The 22,409-nt window shown below is 42.7% G+C and overlaps 2 protein-coding genes across 10 annotated transcripts in view; one reads left to right on the top strand and one right to left on the bottom strand.

Annotated features, from left to right (window-relative positions):
* Window positions 1-22,409, bottom strand: part of LOC122433210 (28S ribosomal protein S17, mitochondrial) — a 33,039-nt gene that overhangs the window by 1,923 nt on the left and 8,707 nt on the right. Inside the window, exons 2-5 of one of the 9 annotated variants that reach the window (XM_043455896.1) lie at window positions 21,825-22,022; window positions 19,998-20,124; window positions 19,300-19,392; window positions 11,172-15,019 (exon numbers count right to left, since the gene is read on the bottom strand). In XM_043455896.1, coding sequence (XP_043311831.1) covers window positions 13,977-15,019; window positions 19,300-19,392; window positions 19,998-20,124; window positions 21,825-21,908 — 1,347 coding nt within the window. In that variant the 5' untranslated portion in view covers window positions 21,909-22,022 and the 3' untranslated portion in view covers window positions 11,172-13,976. The other 8 variants (XM_043455894.1, XM_043455899.1, XM_043455895.1 and 5 more) reach the window with 8 other exon arrangements.
* The window catches only part of SEPTIN14 (septin 14), a 41,154-nt gene continuing 40,722 nt past the window's right edge, over window positions 21,978-22,409 (top strand). Inside the window, exon 1 of the mRNA XM_043455904.1 lies at window positions 21,978-22,087. Within this exon, the coding sequence (XP_043311839.1) occupies window positions 22,025-22,087 (63 nt within the window). The 5' untranslated portion in view covers window positions 21,978-22,024. The remainder of the gene's footprint in view (window positions 22,088-22,409) is intronic.

Below are 22,409 nucleotides of genomic sequence, written 5' to 3'. Positions count from 1 at the left end.
CCCCTCCCTAGCACAACTACGTAATCAAGGACTCTGTCCCTTTCTGCCTGAAATCTACCTTTTCCACTCCATCCTCACTGCTCCACAGACTGTTCGGTCCTTTACCATTTCCACCCTAGACTTTGGCAACAGCCTCCTCACCTATTTCCTTACCTCCTGGTCTCCTTTTCTCATGAAGTGAAGTGAAGTGAAGTCACTCAGTCATGTCTGACTCTTTGCAACCCCATGGACTGTAGCCTATTGGGCTCCTCTGTCCATGGGATTTTTCTAGGCAAGCGTACTGGAGTGGGTTGTTGCTATTGTCTTCTCCAGAGGATCTTCCCGACCCAGGGATCGAACCCGGGTCTCCTGCATTGCAGGCAGACGCTTTATCATCTGAGCCACCAGGGAAGCCTTTTCTCATAGGCTGAAATCAAAACTATGACACAGGAGACTCTTCCCACTCTGATTCCAATCATTCTCACATTCATTCAAAGACAAGGCCTACTTAGTGCCAAGCTCTGAGCTCAACCTTGCCAAAGCATTCGCTGCTCCAGTACAGTGTCATGCCTTTTCATGTGTAAGAAATTAATAAACAGAAACTTCAATTAAACAGAGTCAAGGGACTTCCCCAGTGATCTTGAGGTTAAGAATCCACTTGCCAGGGCAGGGGAGATGGGCTCAATCTCTGGTTGGGGAACTAAGATTCCACATGCTGCAGGGCAACTAAGCCAGTGCATCACAACTGTTGAGCCCACGCACAGCAATGAAGACACAGCGCAGTCAAAAATAAGTAAGTTACTAAAACACAAAAACAAAAAACTCAGAATTGGGAGACCAGAAGGGGAAGCTCTCATACCCTGTCATGACAGCAGAGCTCAACAGGAAGAAAGATCTCCTTCTCTTCTTTCCCAGCAACAATTCAGCCAACGAAACGCCATGGACTCTTTGTTTACCGTCCCCTCCCAACTTTCTGTCCCCTCTGTAAAAGCACGCTCCTCTCTGGTCACCTCCACTTTTGTGGGAGACCTGCACATGGCTCATCATGGTTGCAGACCCCGATCTGCAATTCTCTGCTGATTCCAAATAAACCTATTTTTGCTGTATAAATAACTGGCAGTGTATTTGTTTTAGGTGAATACATGGCTAAAGGAACTTTCACAAACTATTCACCATGGCTGGAATGACTTCCCCCACTCCTCCTGCCCCCAACCTGGTCTTCTGGATAAAATCTTTTTTTTTTGGCTGCACTGCATGGCATGTAGGGTCTTAATTCCTGATTGAACCCCTATTGGAAGGCGGAGTCTTGACACTGGACCGCCAAGGAAGTTCCTGGATAAAATCCTTTTGGAGATTCAGCTTGATCTTATATAACCAAGAATGCTCTTGGGACTTCCCTGGTGGTCTAGTGATGAGGACTTTGTGCTTCCTACTGCAGGGGGCATGGGTTTAGTCCCTATTTGGGGAATGAAGACCCCACATGTGGCCTGGAATGGCCAGGAAAAAAAAAAAAAAAGCTCTCCTTCAGCAGGCAGGGTAGGAAGAATTAGTCTTACCTTCTGCTTCCGCAGTACTCTGCACACAGAATGTCTATAGCAGTATCATCAGACTGAATTGAAATGAACTCTGTGCAGTCTCTAAAACTTGAGTGTGAACCAGGAATCATCCGTTGTGTTACACCCACCGACCAGCACAATGCCTGATGTTCAGCACTGGCTCAGCCCACCTTCCCTGACAGTGTTTCTGCTCAGAACCCTGAACCTGTTGGTGATTCATCAATGCCATCTGCAAAAAGCGATGTTCCTTACCTTTAATAAATAGGGATCCAGAACAAGTCTGGTCACTCTCACTTTAGCAGTTTTTTGCATGGCTGTCCCAATCACCTTGCCCACGACCCATTTGGCATGGACGGATGAACGAACTACGGACATGATGTGGCTTTGGTCACCTGAAAATAAATTCCAAAGTTTAGTCTGACGATTGTGACTCACCCAAAGAATTGTCACTAGAACCGCCCAAGTGCAGAAACAGTTTTTGTTGGCCTTCTGGAATCATCACTTCATAGAGGTCCTTACACATTTCACTATTGTAGTTTTAACCTCAAGCCTCAGTTTCCCCCTCTACCAAATGGGAATAACAGGGCTTACTCACTGAAGTGCTTCGAGGATTTAACCCATAAGGCGCTCAACAGCGCGAATAAACACTGGCATTCGCTGGCGTCCCTATTTCTTTCCATCCCGCTGGGCTGCCTCTCCCTAAAGGCTCAGAGCCCGGCTACTTGGGGCGTGCGAGGCTGAGGCGGGCGGCCCGGGAGTTCACCCCACCGGAGACCTTTCGAGATCAATTAATACTGAGTCTATGCCGCCCAGCCAGGGGACGGTTTGCGGTGATTGCTCCCTTCGCCCCTAAAACCCGAGGTCCTGTAACTCGACTCGACTCGCCTAAAGGGCTCCCACGCTGCAGCAATTCGGCACCCGAAAACAACCCCCTTCTGCGACGGCGCGCGGCCGGCGGTCACCTCAGAGCTCCACAGTTTCGGCGTACGCCCGGCAGAGCGCCGAGCGGAGCGTGATGGCGTCACGTCGTACGCAGGTCGCTCCGCCCCAGACCGCCCACTCATTGGCTGCGAGTCCTCTCAGTCGTGGGCGGGATTAAAGACAGGGCTCCACCCACTCCCTTTTAATTGCAGCCGCGGGCTGTGGCTCCGCTGGAGACCTTGATGTCTGCTTTTTGCACCCGTACCTGGTCCGGTGCGTGGGGGACTTGGCCTTTACTTTACCTATTCCACTTAGTTTCTCTCTGCTTTTGTTGAGCTCCCAGACATTGGACAAGGCCTTCCAAATAAAAGGAGCTTCATTCATCAAACATTGAAACATTAGAGGCTGCCAAACGCTGAGACTGAAATGCTTAAGCATTTCCACCCCCAACAGTTGCATTTAAGATAAACTTATGTAGATCTTTATGTCTGGTATGACTTTAGATGTTAATTCTCAATATTGTGAGATGGAGAGAAGTCTGAAATGGGTACATATATATGTATGCCAGTTAGGAACATCTTAGATGGGCCATGAGCAGGCTACTGCTGCTGCCTTCTCAGATAGAAGAAAGTCTGGGAATATACCAGGCTCTTGTTAGGCAATTGCTAGACTAGGAGAGACCTAATGGATAGTTGAAAAAAAAAAAATAGCGATCGTGGCCTTTGATTGAAGTGTGTTTTCAGATAAAGAATTAAGGCCAAGGGCACACTTAGCACATAGATTTAAAAGGAGGGATGGTGATGGGGAGAATGTGAGATGTTTGAAATTTCAGAAATGGGAGCTGATTTTCAATAAAAGTGGTAATTATTTTATATGCAGCATTGCAGGAGGATTCTTTACCCACTGAACCATCAGGAAAACCCTATAACTTTATGTACCTTATTTCATATAAACAAAAACTTTTCCAAGATATTTCCCTCTAGCTATGAACTTAAATCCCTTTCTTTTACAAGCAAGCTGAAAACCTCTCTTGCTAATGCCCAAAGTGATTTTTTAAAATGCAAATCAAACCATTTCACACCATCAAAGGTAGAATAGACATCTGTTGATTTTTTTCCAACCCTCTACTTTCCCTCAACTTTCCCTGTTCTAATTTAGGTTTGTGTTGGTGGTGGGACTGTGAATGAACCGATAATAGCTCACCAGGCAAAAAGACCAGGTTTATTCACAAATGCACTCAAGAGCAAAAGGAGAGACTTGAAAAACTACATGTAGGGGATATATACCAAAACTAGAAATGGGGGATTGAGATCAGGAGAAGGGGGTGACAGAGGATGAGATGGTTGGATGGCATCACCAACTCAATGGACATGAATTTGAGCAAGCAAACCCCGGGAGACAGTGAAAGACACAAAGTTTGGCATGCTGCAGTCCATGGGGTCGCAAAGAGTTGGACATGACTTAGCGACTGAACAACATATACTAACTTAACAGGGGAAAGGAAGGAGGGAGAAAGGGCCTCTGGGAAAACAAATGGACTTTTAGACAAGGCAGATGGGCTTTTATGAGAACCACAGAAAGTTCAACATTTTATGATAGTGTTTGTTTAGGCAATTTCTCATCCTGGTGTCAGTGGTTGGTTGATCTCCTTCCTAGCTGGAATCTCCCCTGAGCGGAGATTAACAACAGCTTCACTCTTAGAAAGCTCTGCCTGTAGTCAGATAAGCAACACTCTGAAAAGGTTTTTTGTTTCTATTTCCCTGCATCTGCTGTATCTTCAATGTCCTCAGTTTAAGAGAATCTGTGTACCATTTGGTGGATTTGATAGGGTCCCATCACCCCTTAGTGTCCTGTCTTCTGGGGTGAGAGCACTTTGTGAATTCCTGTGTCTGCACCTGTTAGGATTCACAAGGGGCTCATAGCGTATAGTTAAAATATGGCCCATCGTGGTGACCTGACAAATAAGGGATGAAGTCACAGTGGCCACATTGCCCTGGTGGGCATCCTGTTTTTTCCTTAAGGTGATACCCTGTTTTTCCCTGCTGGTGCCAGTTTCTCAAGACTACGTGACCACCCAACCATGAGACCCCCTTCACTACATGAGCACAAGATCCCAGCTGTGGGCTAAAGATAAACTCAGGTCCCCCCCCCCCCCCCCCCCCCCCGCCAAGGGCACAATTTCCCATCGATAGGGTATAAGAAGGGTTGGCTCTAAGGGGAGAGCGCTGGCTTCTCTCTAAAGCCAGTCTCTTTCTTCCTATAATAAATCTTCCTCTGCCTGAATGCCCAGCTTACTATCTTTTTCTCCATGCTCGCCTTACATTTCTGGTGCGGAAACCTGGGAGGGAAGACCCAACGCGGCTAGGTGTGCTCCTCTCCAGAAGTTCCCTCCCCTGGACCTCCCCGAGAAACTGGGACGAGCCCCGGGACGGGACTCTTCACTTACCTTGCTGGACTGACATCCACACACCGGCTCTCATTTCATCACCTGCAGGGGTGAGTGAATTCCTTCTAGCTCGGATCCTTTTTCTCTCGTCTGGTTTTTGAAACCCTAGCGCTAGGCGGAGGATCCCACGGCCCTTGGGCCCTGGTCTCACTTTGAAATAGGGGACACCCATTTCATGGGAGACCCTGTCGCTGTCTGAGAAGGCCGTGAGAACAGGGACGCCTTTTCTTTCGGACCTTTCTCCTCCTTTTTTTCATTCGCCCTTGTTTGCCCTCCCTCCCTATTCGACTATAATGGGAAATTCTCAGTCCCAACCTACCCCTTTTAGCCTGCCTTCTCCAAAATATAAAGAATCTTGGGTTTCAAGGAGAAAGAAGGCCAAAGCGGCTCACTTATTACTCTCACACTGTATGGCGACTGGATAATAGGGCCCAGTGGCGAGAATACAGAACTCTCGATCACACTGCTCTACGGGAATAACTTCTGCTGCCCCAATGGCAGTGGTCAGAGGTCCCTTACGTTCAGGCTTTCTTTGCTCTCTGCTCTCGGCCCTCTCTCTGTACATCCTCTCCTACTTCCCAAATACTTTTAGCCCATTCTGGGCCACATCCCCCCAGTACTATGTCTCCTGATCCCTGTTTGGATTTTTCCTCTTCTTTTGACCCTTCTGACCACAGTGCACCTTCAGTCGCCTCTAATCCTATCTTAGCAGACCCGGTCCCACAACCTCCACCTTACATTCCCCTGGCTCCTTTCCACTGTCAGGCGCAGGCCGCTGCCGCTTCCGACCCTCCCCCCAGGGCTGTTTCCGAAAGGGGCTCTGGGGCTTCGGCTCAACCCCCTACTCCGGAGTCTCAAGGTCAAGTCCCTATCCAGACCTTCCTAAATCCCCTCCTTTTACCCGGCTGCGAACGGCCTTAAAGAGACAGGACCCCGAATCCCTCCCCACTACCCTCCTTCCCTTATGAGAGGTGGGTGGTACAGAAGGCATTGTTTGGGTGCACGTCCCATTCTCCCTCTCCAATTTGTCTCAAATCGAAAAACGTCTTGGCTCTTTTTCCTCTGACCCTGACACTTATTTAAAAGAATTTAAATATCTCACTCAGTCTTATGACTTGACCAGGCATGATATTTACATTATACTCTTCTCTACCCTCCTCCCAGAAGAAAGAGAACAAGTCTGGCAAGTCACTCAGGCTCATGCCGATGAAATACATCGGACTGATGATTCTAAGCCTGTAGGCTCAGCTGCTGTTCCCAGGGATGACCCTAATTGGGACTACCAGGCAGGTGTCCTGGGCGAACAGCCCGTAATCACATGGTGACTTGCCTTATTGCAGGCCTCCAAAAAGCAGGACATAAAGCTGTTAACTTTGATAAACTCAGAGAAATAATTCAAGGGCCAGATGAAAATCCAGCACAATTTCTAGCTAGATTAACAGAAGCCCTACAAAAATATACAAAATTAGATCCAATTTCAATAGAAGGTACTATTGTCCTTAATACTCATTTTATTTCCCAGTAGTCCTCAGACATTTGAAAGAAGCTAAAAAAGGCAGAGGAAGGTCCTCATACCTCTCAATGAGATCTTTTAAATTTGGCTTTAAAAAATTTTTCAATAACCAGGAAGAACAGGCAAAACCAGAAAAGGCCCAGAGAGATCAGGCTAAATATCATCTCTTAGCCACTGCCCTACATGGCTCCAAACCGCAATCTTCTGACAGATAAAAGAAATCATCTAGGTCCTGTTACAAGTGCAATAAAGAAGGGCACTAGGCCGGCTCATGCCTAAAGCCCAGGCCCTCTCTGGGTCCATGTCCTAATTGTGGCATGAAGGGACATTGGAAGGTAGACTGACCTAATCCCCCTCTAGGGGTCTAGACATTTCCTCCCGGTCCTGAGCAGGAGTCCTCGGACCCATCTCTGCCCAGACTCCTGGGACTCGCTGTTGAGGACTGAAGGTGCCCAGGGCCCCAGGCCCCAAGCTCTATCCTTCAATACGTAGATGATCTTCTCCATAGTAGCCCCTCACTCATAAACTCTCAGCGACATACAATACAACACCTCAACTTCCTAGCTGATCGGGGGCTATCAAGCATCTCCTATTAAGGCTCAACTTTCCCTTCCTGAGGTCACCCATCTTGGAGCTCTGACATCACCAAAGAGACATATAACTACTGATAGAAAGTCCTTTATATCTGCCCTACCACTTCATACATCAAAAACAGAAATTCTGTCCTTTTTGGGCTTGGCTGGGTATCTACGATCCCCAATTTTGCCCTCCTAGCACAACGTTTATACCAAGCTACCCCGGGGGGTGGGGGGAGCAGATCTTTCGGAGCCTCTTGAGCCTATGTCAAATGTCAGGCGTTAATGCTCTAAAACAAGCTATTCTCTCGGCCCCAGCTTTAACACTGCCTGATCTTTCTCGCCCTTTTATATTCCACATACTGAGAGATATAAAATTGCCCTAGGAGCCTTAGGACAGATACAGGGCCCTTTCTTTGCCGCCAGTGCTCCTCTGTCAAAACAACTGGATACCACCACACAGGGATGGCCAGGCTGCCTGCGTGTTCTGGCTGCAGCTACACTTCTCGCTCAAGAAAGCAAGGAAACTTACTTTTGGGACACCCACGGTCATTCGCTCATCACATGACCTTAAGGACTTACTCTCACACAGGGCCAGGGCTCTTCTATCACCTTCTTGTATCCAACTAATTCACATCACCCTCCTAGAATCTCCCGAGTTCTCTTTTGAACGCTGCCCTACTCTTAACCCCGCCACCCTCATCCTTAATTTTCCTGAGCCTCCAATTCACACCTGCAATGAGACATTAGAAGACTTGATACCTCAATTCTCCCATATCTCCTCAGCCCCTTTAAATAACCCTGATCTTGCCAGTCCAGGTTTGATGTATGAGACAGGGTGCTCGGGGCTGGTGCACTGGGATGACCCTGAGGGATGGGATGGGGAGGGAGGTGGGTGGGGGTTCAGGATGGGGAACACATGTATACCAATGGCTGATTCATGTCAATGTATGGCAAAACCCACTACAATATTGTAAAGTAATTAGCCTCCGATTAAAATAATTAAAAAAAAAACCCAGGGCTGGCAAAGGTATAAGGAAGTGTGCATTTCCAAATACAGTCATGTGACTTGTTTACAAACTTGAAAATAATTAAATAAATAACCCTGATCTTACTTGGTATATCTTTATTGCTCCTAACAATCAAACCCTCCCTATCCCACTAATCCACAATGGACTCAAAGAAGCAATTCAATTCATTCCCTTATTGATAAGCTTAGGAATAGCAGCAGGGATTGGAACAGGGACTGCAGGGCTCATGACCTCTTTAAACTACTATCAAGTCTCTCTAAGGATCATACTGAAAGCCTAGAAGAAGTAGCTGCTGGCCTTATCACTCTCCAGGGCCAACTAGATTCCCTGGCAGCTGTGTTCCTTCAAAACAGAAGAGGGTTAGACCTTCTCACTGCAGAAAAAGGAGGCCTGTGTTTTTTTCTAGGCGAAGCCTGCTGTTTCTACGCCAATAAATCTGGTGTTGTAAAGGAGGCAGCAAGGAATCTGAAAAGTAGGGCCTCAAGAATAAGTCAACGTCTCAGTAATTCATGGGAAAACTGGTTAAGCAGTTGGGATTGGATGCCATGGGTTCTACCTTTACTGGGCCCCCTTCTCATATTAACCCTCATTCTAACTTTCAGCCCCTGTCTAATAAGTTTTTTTCAAAGTTTCTCCAGGATCCCCTATGAGCCTTCACCAACCAGACTGTTCATGAACTACTTCTAACTTGCTCCAGTTATCAAAAGCTTCAAGCCCACTCAGACTTCCCTTAACCCACATTCCAGTCTTTTCTAATCTTATCCCGTGACGTCGCCCCAAACCAGCGCAAAGCAGATATAGAAGACTGACTTCGACCCTTATCCTGTATCAAAAAGGCTAGAATGTTAGGGTTCACAAGGGGCTCATAATGTATAGTTAAAATATGGCCCATTGTGGTGATCTGACAAACAAGGGATGAAGTCACAGTGGCCACATTGCCCTGGTGGGCATCCTGTTTTTTCCTTAAGGTGATACCCTGTTTTTCCCTGCTGGTGCCAGTTTCTCAAGACTACGTGACCACCTGACCGTGAGATCCCTTCGACTACATGCCCATCTAACCATGAGATCCCTTCACTACATGACCACAAGACCCCAGTTGCGGGCTAAAGATCAACTGAGGCCCCCTCCCTGCGGTGCACAATTCCCCATCGATAGGGTATAGAAGGGTTGGCTGTAAAGGGAGGGCACTGGTTTCTCTCTAAAGCCAGTCTCTTTCTTTCTTCCTATAATAAATCTTTCTCTGCCTGAATGCCAGGCTCACTTTTTCTCTGCTTGCCTTACAGCACCCTCAGTGGGTCTGCCAATCAATATGCTCTGTCTTCGTTTAGCACAAGGCCCAAGCTGAACCGATCAGATTACCTTCCAGGAATATGAATCTTGAGTGCTCTGATGGGAGAATGGGAGGTGACAGGGGATAATGGATCCTGGGGGAGGTGTTCTGAAGAGTCAATTCTGCTGCTTGCACCAACAGAAAATTAACCTATAAAGAAGTTGGCACTCGGAAAATAAAAAACAACATGCAATCATTCATGGTGTAAGACACAAATTAGATGCTTATTTCGAAAAGACTAAAAGATCCCCATATTTGATAAACTTCTTTCTCAGCCATCAGCCTCCAACCCATCATTCATTCTCATATTCAATCTTCTTCATTCTTCCCTCTGCCCTCCCCCAATCCATCCTTCTTGCTATTTCTCTTCACGGTCACTGTTATGTTTGTATCCTTCCAGGATTCTTATTTTGGATCCTGACCCCCATGGTGAAGATATTAGGAGATGGGGCTTTGAGGAAGTGATTAGGTTTTGCCCTCATGAATGGAATTCAGTCTCTTTTATAAAAGGACTCCAAGAAAACTTCCTTCTACTGGGTGAGGGCACCAGGAAGTGGGTCCCTACTAACACAGATCTTATGGTACCTTGATCTTTCATTTCCCAGCCTCCAGAAGTGTATGCAATTAATTTCTGCTTTTATAAATCACTCACTCCATGGTCCCAGGTGGCACTAGTGGTAAATAACCCACCTGCCAATGCAGGAGACCTAAGAGACATGGGTTTGATCCCTGGGTCAGGAAGATCCCTTCGAAAAGGGCATGGCAACCCACTCCAGTATTCTTGCCTGAAGAATCCCATGGACAGAGGAGCCTGGTAGGCTACAGTCCATGGGGCCACAAGGAGTCGGACACGACTGAAGCAAACTAGCAGTCTATGGTATTTTGTATACGTTGTTGATGTTGTTCAGTTGCTAAGTTGTGTCCAGCTCTGTGCGACCCCATGGACTGCAGACCACCAGGCTCCTCTGTCCATGGGATTTCCCAGGCAAGAATACTGGAGTGGCTTGCCATTTCCTTCTCCAGGGTATCTTCCCAGATCAGGGATCAAACCCGTGTCTCCTGTGTTGGCAGGCAGATTCTTTACCACTGAACCACCAGGGAAGCCTCATTTTGTATATATAAAGAGAAGGAATTTGTATTTACATATATACACACATACATCTATAATGTAAAATATATAGTATTTTGTGTGTATATATATGATTTTTCCTTTTCCATTCATCAGATACTCCTCAGGTTGTTTCCCTTTTTAAAAATCTTTTTGATTTCTAAAAATATTATTTAGCATTGCTGGGTCTTAGCTGTGGGATGTGAAATCTTTAGTTGTGGCATATGGGATCTAGTTCCCTGACCAGGGATGGAACCTGGGTCCCCTGCATTGGGAGCTCGGAGTCTTAACCACTGAACTGTCAGGGAAGTCTGACATTTTTATAACTAGTTTCGTTATAATTATTTTGATATTCTGGGTACCTCTTACCTGTTTCTTAATGTGTTTAAGGCACTTAAATAACATTTGAAATTTTAGGTCTGCAACTTTAATGAAATGTTTAGATGTGTTTAAATCTGATCAGTGTTTACAAGAGTAAGGATATCTCATTTTAGAAATTCTTAAGTATTTATTATTTGCACATCTATGAATAATTAGAGGAATGTTGGCTACTTAAGGAATGTCATTTGGTTTCTTAAATTAATAAATTGAAAATTAATCAAAATCCAAATGAGTGTTTTTCTCTCAGCCCATAAGCCCTTTGGATATAAGAGAATCTATCAACATAATAATCCTTTTTACTCTGAGATTCTGAGAAAGAGAGTCATACGAATTTTGGTATTGAGCAGCAATCTCTCATTTTATTAAATTTAATACATTTATCAAATGTTTTCAGAGTGCTATAAAACAGTGTTCCAGGCACTGTTTTTATTCACTGGACTAGGAGTAAGACGATCCATGTTCTAGTGACATTCCAGTCTGAGAAACTCTGAATAATTATCGCTTATTATCATATCTAAGCTTAAGTATCTCTTTTCATTTAAAAAAAAGGCAACATCACCTGGTTGGATGGAACAAATGAATGAATATATGTAAAAGGGTAATATCTTGCCCTCCTAGACAGAGGTAAGTCATTATGTTGGGTTTCTGAATGAGTAAACCACTCCTATGACTCCCTAGAATTTTGATGTAATAAACATATTTAGGATTCACTTAAATTAGAACATGTTGAAGATAACAAAGGACATGAGAATGAATTCACACCAGAATGACATAGTTCACTGTACAGTTAACATAGCATAATCATTTATGACCTTAAGCATAGATAATAGATTCTAATATTATGAAGAATTGGTAAAAATCCATGGCCAACTGGTCTCCTTCAGTTCAGACTCCTCTTTTCTGAAATTGTCCAAATTCTGCTTATCTTCTTCTGAAAATCCTGTACTGCTCTCCTTCTTCCCCTGTGTGAGATACACTGCCTTCTGTTGAAGCCTTTAGCACTCTTTGTGGATTCAGATTTTTTTTTCTTGGTTGCATACTTTGATCAAAGGCTTCACCAACTGTAATTAATCATTACTTCCTTTAACCTATACCTCTGCTGTCTGAGACTTTATCTTGCCTCACTCTCTCTTCCTGAAACCTGAGAGCTCTACACTCTGCCTCTTTAGGGCAAATAAATCTTGCAAGTCACTCCCTTTGGTGAAGAGACACTTTCAGAACTTATCTGTCTTGAAATTTGATCTCCATTACACAGGTATTTAAACATATTACTAGAAATCCTCCCTCACTCCAGTATCTCAGGGTTTTATTAACTATTTCATCCACTGATGTATGGGACAAAAATATACTTGAAAAGTTTAACTTCCATGATGAAATGAAATAATTTCATTACTTTCTCAGTTTTTAGTGTCTTAATTTTTTATTAAAAATTTAAATCATTCCAGCTTTGGCGTAAGGCCTATGATATCTAGTCCTTCACAGGAATAAAGAAATGGGGAAGTCTTGAGCTAGGAGATATGTTAGAAGAAAGGTGAGAAAGCAAGGGGACTGGGGAAGGAAAAAAAAAAAAAAAAGAAAGCAAGGGGACTGGGTTGCAACTTGGTCTCATGGCTTCTTCAGCCAAGACTAAGAAGGCCAAGAGAAAAACAGAAAGCCCAGAAACAAGCAGCTCCCTACATGTAGCTATTCATGGTTTATGACGGTTTATATTTACAATGCTTTGTAACATCAAACTGTGATTTCTGTCAAACAAGGCAATGATTATAAAATTTAACCACCTTAAGTTCCTTTTGGGAAAAGGTGGTACATAAATATACTTCAATAAAAAAAGTGAATTATTAAGCAAACTAGTAATACTTACTTGCATGTGTGCTCAATCAGCTCCGACTGTTTGCAACCCTATGGACTGTAGCCCACCAGGCTCCTCTCTCCATGGAATTCTCCAGGCAAGAACACTGGAGTGGGTAGCCATTCCCTTCTCCAGGGGATCTTCCCAACCCAGGGGTTGAACGCACAGCTCCTGCATTGGCAGGCAGATTCTTTCTCACTGAGCCACCTGGGAAGGCCCTACACTTCCCTAGTTGTTTATATAAACCAATAAGGCTCTCTCCTGGTTCTTTGCCTCAATGTGGCACCACTGCTCACCCTCTGGTACAGCCCCTACTTCTGACTTCCACAGTGATGCAGGGAGGTGAAGGGATTCTTATAAAGTCCCTGTCAGTATAAAATAAAACCTCCTCTCTATTCAAACCTGCAAATGTAACAGAAATAACAATTTTGATTCAAAAATCTGTTTGCCATAGGGAAATTTAAAACTAGAACAGGATAGAAAAGTAGATTTCTCTGAATCACTTTTCAAAGTTCATCAATATGACCCTCAGTCTCCTCTAAGACTCATCTTAGAGATCCCAGGACCTGTTTGATGAAAATAATGCAAGGATTCCTAAAAAATAATATTACTATTGCCATATCCTATCACATGGCTTCTCAAATGATGGTACAGAAGACTTAGATGATACACCAATGAATATTTTCAACTTCAAAATTATATATTTATTTTTATGGAAATTAGAATATAATTAGCATATAAAACTCACAAGCTCCATAAATATTTCCTAGGACAAGGCTAAAAATCCCGAGTCTTATTAAAGAAAAATATTAAGTAAACATTAAGTATGATAAAATTGGTAAAGGATACACACAAATGACTTAAGTTTGAGAAATATTGCTTTCTCCTTATTTCAAGTTTATGTGACTGGTTATACTACACAATAGCCTTAATTAATTTTTATATAATTTAAAAACTGTATGCTATAAAAATCACAAGGGAATAATGATAGGTCATTGCCTACAGGATTTCTGGTCATTAAAAAAAGTTTGGAACATGACTACTAATATAATCTTGTTTATAAAATAAATTATTTTCACTATGTATAACTTCTCCTGGGAATATAATATGCTAAATTTAAGGTCTAAATTTATTTGGCTTCTATGCATTAAAAGTTTATTTATAAGCTTTCTCCCTACTATGAATAATCTGATATTGAACAGGATGAAAAGGTCTGACCCAAATTTTCCTATATTTATATATTCATACATTTCCCTTACCACCCCCAACACCCCCATTAGGACAAAGCTAAAAATTTTGAGATATGTGCTGTGGAGTAAGGGAAGGACTGTGGCTTAAGGTTTTCTCACATTTATTATATTCACACAATTTCTCCCGAGTGTGGATTTTCCTATGTTGATTAAGGTGTGCACTCTGACTGAAGGCTTTTTCACATTCATTACATTTATAGGGTTTCTCTCCTGTGTGAGTTCGCTCATGCTGATTAAGATGTGTCCTCTGGCTGAAGGCTTTCCCACAAAAACTACATTCATAAGGTTTTTCTCCAGTGTGAAGTCTATGATGTTCAGTAAGGGATGTGATCCGGCTAAAGGCTTTACCACACTGATTACATTTATAGGGTTTCTCTCCAGTATGAATTCTCAGATGCTGAGTAAAGGATGAATGTTGACGGAAGGCTTTCCCACATTCGTTGCATATAAAAGGTTTTTCTCCTGTGTGAATTCTCTGATGTTGAATAAGGTGTATTCTCTGGCTGAATCTTTTCCCACATTCATCACACTTATAGGGTTTCTCTCCTGTGAGGATCATCTGAGGTTGAGTAAGAGATGAGTTCTGGCTGAAGGCCTTCCTGCATTCACTGTGTTTCCCTTCAGCATGTATATGACTGGTAAGAAGAAGATGTTGATTGAAGATTTTTCCACACTCATTATATTCATAAGGATTCTCTCTTACGTAGTTTCCCTGATAGTAAATCAGGTCTGAATTACGTTTGATGCTATTTCCTTGTGTGTCAGAATTAAGGGGTATTTTCATTGAAGGAATTCTCTGTTGCATAAGAAGGTTTGAGTTCAGATTATAGTTTTCCCTAAATCTACTACATTCAAGGCCTCTCTCTTGTGTGATCTTTCTGTGGGTAAAAGATACTTGTCCTAAGTATCTCTGCTGGTTTTCTTGGTTGAATTCTAACTGGTAATCAAAATCCCAGAGTCCACCTAAGATGGAGTACCAGAAACTGTCTCCTGTTAGTCTCTCCATTATCATGTCATGGGTTTGATTTTCATCAGAAATATTATGGTTTGATTTTTTAACTTCTGGTCTATTCTCCCCATCTAAAAGAAATTCAGAACATATAAACACTTCAGTATTCTCTGTTTGAAAAAGAAATTGCTGCATAGTAAATCACCAAACGAAATTGACAGAAGTGCAGACAGTGAAAATGGGGCATTGAAAGTTTTGAAATAAAGCCATGCAACAAAGGAGAAAGGCTATAAGAGGATGACAAAGAAGCAGTGAGCAGGGAGAAATTTTAAAATATGAGGGGTAATCATAAAAAGAAGAGATCAATCAGGAATATACAAAATTGGGAGAAAACGGAAAGGAGAATAAGAAATATCAGAAGCAAGTCTGTGCTCAGAGGTGGAAGACAGAAAAGACTGTGCTTAGAGAACACAGGGCCAAGTCCAGGACCTTCTCAATCTCACCTGTGGATTATTCTATTGTAGTGCCCACTATCTGTTTATTTCAAAAGTATTTCTTCCTATCTTAATCTTTTGTTTAAAATGATAAAACTAATACTTAATTTTCAGCTGTGCTGGGTCTTCATTGCTGCATGTGGGCTTTTTCTAGTTGTGGCAAGTTTTGTATTAGTTGCTGAGTTGTGGCCAACTCCTTTCGACCCCACAAACTGTAGCCCATGCAGCAAGTGGAGGCTATCCTAATCTCCTTGTTGTTAATCCTACTCCCATCTCTTTTAGAACCTTGCCCCATTTTTTCTATTTTCTACTTATACTCTCCCTGACCCCTTCCATTCAGCACTTTAAACAAGCTGGAATCATTCCTGCTTAGAATGATCCTGTTTTGACACTGCCTTCTGGTCTAGCTACATGGTTCATGTGGTAAATAATCTGCCTGCAATGTGGGAGACCTGGGTTCAATCCCTGGGTTGGGGAGATCCGCTGGAGAAGGGAATGGCTACCCACTCCAGTATTCAGGCTTGGAGAATTTCATGGACTGTATAGTCTATGGGGTCACAAAGAGCTGGATACAATTGAGCCACTTTCACTTTCACTTTCTGTCTAGTTTAGCAGTCACCCTCTTTTTTTGCTTCACCTTCTCATTTGAGTTTCTTGTAAGAAGTACCATATATGTACTAGCTGCACTGTTTTTTAGTTCTTGGCTGTACCAGCAGCATGTGGGACCTTAGTTCCCTGACGAAGGATCAAACCCACACCCCCTAGAGTGGAAGTATGGAGTCTTCACCACTGGACTGATAGGGAAGTCCAATTACTAGCTCTTTTCTTTTTTTAAACCTCCTGTTAACTCAGCAACATACAAACTGACTGTTTTGCTAATTACTCCCCTGTCACTTCTCTCATTAATATCATTCCTAACCTTTTCATTGCTAGATCCATTAGACATTTTCCATGTCTCGCCTTAGCTAGGAAGATAATTTCTAGATATTAAACAGACATCAGCTAAAGTCAAAGACAAGCAATACCCCAGAGGGCACACCAGAATGAGGTTGCACAAACCAGATCATTCTATCTCAGTTCTTCCATCAACAGAAACATTTTACCACATCCTTGTAAGAGAAACAATTGATTGTGTCTCACAGGAAAATGCAAAAATGCAAGCAGTCTCCTTGGAGGACACTGCTAGGCTGCCTGCCCTGACAAGGAGGATACAAATAAACCACTTATTCAACCTCATCTGTGGACCAAAAGCCTTGACCACTTAGGTACAGCTGATAATGAAGTCTAGAAATTTCTTTTCTATTCTGGCCATGCTGTACAGCTTGCAGGATCTTAAATTCCAAACCAGGGACTGAACCTGGGCCCTATCAATGAAAGCACTGAGTCATAACCACCGAACTGCCAGGGAATTACCTGGAAATTTCCTTGAGTGTAGTAATTATTTTCTCTAGTTGAGAGTCTTTGGGTAGGGACATAATGGGAGACAGTATGGCTCCTTCACATGGCAGCATATGTACCTGTGGGAAAGAATAGCTCAGGTTTCTGCATGGGCACCTACACTGGCAATTTGCCTGAAAAGGGAGTTTTTCATTTTCCTTTTTTAGTTTCCTATTCTCCAGGTTCCAGGATAGGAAGGTTTGTGGAAATAATGTTTCTCATCATTGTCAGGAAAAGTGCTAGGGGTTCTTGACAAACTTTTTTAATTATCAGCCTCTAAACAGGGTTTAGAGCACTGCAGTGCAGCACCTGTCAGGCTAAAAATTTAGGTCCAGTGAGGCTGAAAAAGGAGTAAGTTTTCCTACCTAAGATAACAGAGAGCACTAAAAGCAAGAAAGACAAGTGAGTCAGAGTCAGCTTTAGAAAGCTCAAGTTTGAATGACAGAAAACCAAGCCCAAATGATGAAACAAAGTGTCTGAGCAAAGAATTAAGATGGAGTACATTAACCTGGCTTAATGACTCGGTATCTGACACATACCCATTAGTTCACTGTTTCCTAATATAACCAGGCAGAGCACTATAGGTGGTATGCCCACAAAAAGGAGCCAAGATTTTGGGGTTTTGGGTTGTTTTTTTTTTTGGTCAAGAAGTCTCATATTTAGTAGGATGGTTTAAAGGAGTAGAGAGTCAATAGGTCCAGGGTTTGAAATACTTGATTAAAATGACAGTATGACATTCATAAACAAAAATATAATCTAAACTCTGGGAAGAGAATGTACGATGAAATACTGAGGCTAGAGATGTATAAATGAAAAAATGACATAGAGAAGCTACTTAAAAGCACAGTACTGCAGAATGAACACCAAGTCCATAAGAAATATGTGCCTTTAGAAGAATAAGGAGCAAGAGAAGGTATTCAAAAGAGTAGGTAGGATACCTATGATAGATTCATGTTGATGTATGGCAGAAACCAACACAATGTTGTAAAGCAATTACCCTTGAATTAAAAATAAATTAATTAAAAAAAAAAAAGAACAGGTAGGGAGAATGGTGTGAAAGCCAAGGTGCGAGACAATTTCAAGAGTCAAGTCAACACAGTCAAATGCAACCTGATCATAAAACATGATAATGGTGGTTTGTTTTAGCCACTGGACTTCACTGGAAGGAAGTTAGTGGTAATCTCCAAGAAAAAAATTGTAGTAACATAGGTATGACAGGGATCCTATCACAAAGGTGAACAAGACTGAGAACCAAGGCTGTGGGTTTTAGACAAGTTTAACATGTTTGATAATAAAAAGAAAAAAAATAATGAAAAACAGGTAAAAATGGTAGAGGGGTTTTGGTATGGAAAAGAAAAAGATTTAATAGCCAGGACATGGAAGCAACCTAGATTTCCATCAGCAGACGAATGGATAAGAAAGCTGTGGTACATGTACACAATGGAATATTACTTAGCCATTAAAAAGAATTCATTTGAATCAGTTCTAATGAGGTGGATGAAACTGGAGTCTATTATACAGAGTGAAGTAAGCCAGAAAGAAAAACACCAATAGAGTATACTAACGCATATATATGGAATTTAGAAAGATGGTAACAATAACCCTATATGTGAGACAGCAAAAGAGACACAGATGTATAGAACAGTCTTTCGGACTCTGTGGGAGAGGGCGAGGGTGGGATGATTTGGGAGAATGGCATTGAAACATGTATATTATCGTATATGAAATGAATCACCAGTCCAGGTTTGATGCATGAGACAGGGTGCTCTGCGCTGGTGCACTGGGATGACCCAGAGGGATGGGATGGGGAGGGAGGTGGGAGGGGGGTTCAGGATGGGGAACACATGTACACCCGTGGCGGATTCATGTCAATGTATGGCAAAACCACTACAGTATTGTAAAGTAATTAGCCTCCAATTAAAATAAATAAATTTATATTAAAAAAAAAAGATTTAAAGAATCCTGAAAGGATGTATGAACAAAAAAATAGTAAGAAAGTGCTTTGTGGAGATTTGCAATATCAAGGTATTTATGAACAAACTAGAACTTTCAAAATAACTTTTGTGTTGTGCAAATTTTTAAAATTGTAAGTATATATATATATTTTTTATCTGTTTAATCAGAAAAAAAATAGTCATTTCCACTTTAGAAAAATGTCAAATATGAACTGAAATTTTTAAAAGGCCTCTGCTGCGGCTTCGGTTTAGTTGCTAAGTCGTGTCCAACTCTTTTGGACCCCATGGACTGTAGCCTGCCAGGCTCCTCTGTCTATGAGATTTCCCAAACAAGAATACTAGAGTGGGTTTCCATTTCCCTCTCCAGGGGATAGTCCCAACCCAGGGACCAAACCCATTAAAAATGCCTTGATATCCTTTAAATCCCAGAGGGATTTAAGATGTTCAGAGCACACTCCATTAAGTATTTCAAAAGTGCCTATTTTCCTTCACTGAGTCACAAATACTCAAATGCTCTCTTCTCACCTGGATGAGTGTCTGGTGGGCTGACTCTTCCCATCATCCACCGCTCCTCCTGCTCCAACTGAGTGATCACCTCTGGCTTATACAGTTGATGCCCTGTTCAAGAGGAAAATGTGTATCTTAGAATTTTACACAGGGAACAAAAATCTCAAAACTCTTTTCCAAACTTTTTTATCTTTAGGGTCTTTGGATTTGGAAAGGGGAGGCTTCCAAGGCAGCAAAATAAAGCTATCTATCTCAAAGTCAACACATTTCACCAGAGGAGAAAGCAGGAAACAGAGGTCTCTTGTGTCCACAACTGATTGGCTTTCTTCCATTCTGGCCTCATGCTTTCTAACTGTGGTGCTGAAGAAGACTCTTGAGAACCTCTTGGACTGCAAGGAGTTCAAACCAGTCAATCCTAAAGGAAATCAACCCAGAATATTCATTGGAAGGACTGCTACTGCTGAAGCTGAAGCTCCAATACTATGGGCACCTGATGAGAAGAGCTGATTCACTGGAAAAGACCCTGATGTTGGGAAAGACCGAAAAGAAAGGGAGAAGCAGGCAACAGAGGATGAGATGTTTAGATAGCATCACCGACTCAATGGACATGAATTTGAGAAAACTCTGGAAGATAGTAAAGGACAGAGGAGCCTGGCGTGCCGAAGTCCATGGGGTCCCAAAGAATCGGACATGACTCACAGAGATGCCCTCCTTACCCAGTGCAACCAGATTCCTGTAGTTTTCCAGCATCACATCTCGGTAGAGGTTCTTCTGAGCAGGGTACAGCTGGTCCCACTCTTCTCTGGTGAAGTCCACAGCCACGTCCTGGAATGTCAGTGATTCCTGAAACATCAAGTATATCCCTGCTCAGCCAGAAACCTTTTTTTTTTTTTCCTTTACAGGGGCCCTTGGGGGAAGAGTCAAAGGTGGTGCAGTAGACAAAGGATCCCTGATTCCTTCTAGCGGTTAAATACTGAGCTGCTCTGCTTCCCCAGCTGATACAGGGAGGCAGTCTGCCATGTTCTGCCCTGTTGGTCAAATCCTTAACTGCTATGCCTGGTTCCTTTTAATGAAAAATGGCACTAAGACCCCAAGATCTGGGTACTAGCTGCATCCAGTGCTACTGGAGTACCATCTCTTCTAGGCCCTCTCAGGGGTCGTATCTAGGAAAGAGGGGAACATATACAATGATGTACGTATACACACACAACTCCATATCTAACCCTGTATTTACTGATATTTATTAAAACCCATAGGTCAAAAAAAAAAAAAACAAAAAAACCCATAGGTCAAGAGAGTGACTGGTTAAAAAAAAAAACAAAACACCATGGGTCCATATTGATATCTCTAAATCTAATCCAACATAGCAGGGTTCATTCTATCCTCTCTTCTCATATCTGTAATTCCCTTCTCTGACCATGAGACACCTGGTCTCCAGCACTGCAGGCAGATTCTTCACAGTCTGAGCCACCAAGGAAGCCCAAGAATACTGGAGTGGTAGCCTATCCCTTTTCCAGGGGATCTTCCTGACCCAGGAATCAAACTGGCGTCTCCTGCATTGCTGGGAGATTCTTCACCAGCTGAGCTACCAGGGAATATGCCTCTGCACAGAACAAGCCTACAAATGAGAGTCCAGTATTGAGAACTGTTTTTGTTTTTAGCCTGAGGACATAGAGTACAAGTAATGATTTAGTTTCAAAAGTTAACTCCTTTTCAGCGTGGTTATATCAGTAATTTGAAATACAGTTTGGCTCACTTATTTCTGTTTATTTTCAATTTTAAGCCCTCGCATACTGCCCACCTCCATTCCCTCTTTTCACCCCGTTTCCATCTAAGTCCTACAAGTAGCCAATCTCATTAGATGCAAGTTTATCCTTCCAATGTCTCCTTTCCCTCAAACAAGTATTTGATGCATTTATATATTTTTGTTTCCTCTTCTTTCTCACACAAAGTAGCAGAAGTCTTTTGCTTCTGATTTTTTTCACTGACCAGTTTATACTGAAAATCCCTCCACATCAGTTCATAGATTTCTTCCTCCTCCTTTTTTTTATAGCTGTGTGGTATTGTGTGAATGTCCCACAATTTATGTAACTAGTCTACTAACAGGCATTTTAGCTATTTTCTACTCTTGTTACTATAAATTGTGCTGCAATGAATTATCTTGAATGTATATTATTTTGCTATTGCATATAAGTCTATCTCTAGAATCCATTTCCCAGGAGGTGTCTGGCAAAAGAGTATATGAATCTGCAATTTTGATACATATTGTAAAGCTCACCTCTGTAGGGGTGGTATCAACTGCTGTATAACAAACCACCTCCAAATTTAGTGGCTCAGTACAACCATCATCTATTTTATTCACAGAATCTGAAACATGGGCAGAATTCAGCAGGAGTAGCTCATCTTTGTTCCATTTTGTTTCAGCTGGGAGGCTCAACTTGGGGCTGCAGGATTCACTTTTAAGAGGCTCATTCATGTGGCTGGCAAGTCAGTGCTGAAAGCTGGGAGCCTGGCCAGGTGTCTTCAGTCCTCTGCATACAAACCTGTCCACACGCTGCCCGAGCTTCCTCATGGCATGGTCGCTGGATGCCAAATGCAAAGTTCCCAAGAGAACCACCTTTCTTCATCCAGCCTCAAGAGTCACGTGGCTTCAGTTCCACCACAGTCACAAGCCAGATCCAAGGGGAAGGAACACAATCATACCTCTCCTGACAGAGGAGTTAAATCAGTATAAGAGGAGCCTATGGAATGGGAGAAATTGTGCCATTTTCAGAAAATACAACCTGCTACTGTTTACCCTCTGAAGGTAAGTATTCACATCCCTTCCTCATGCAAATTTCACTCATCTTTCCCAAGACCCCTACGTTTCATCCCGTTATGGCATCAATTTGAAGTCTGGGATCTTATCATCTATGCCAGGTCCACAGGCAGATGAGGCTCTTGGAGCATAGTTCCTCAGGTATGGTTCCTTGAAAGCTTTCTATTTTTCTTTCTGTGAGCTGAAGAAATAGGTATTTGGCCCCACCCTCTATCCTTCACAAACTCAAAGTGGTGGGAAACTCATAGAAATAACTGCCATAGACACTCCCATTCAAGTAAACAGCAATTCAGAGCAATTCTATAATGTA

Source organism: Cervus canadensis, chromosome 32, assembly GCF_019320065.1.
Source record: "Cervus canadensis isolate Bull #8, Minnesota chromosome 32, ASM1932006v1, whole genome shotgun sequence".
Lineage (NCBI taxonomy): Eukaryota > Metazoa > Chordata > Mammalia > Artiodactyla > Cervidae > Cervus > Cervus canadensis.
The sequence above is the reverse complement of the archived record's forward strand: the minus strand, read 5'-3'. Positions and strand labels throughout refer to the sequence as shown.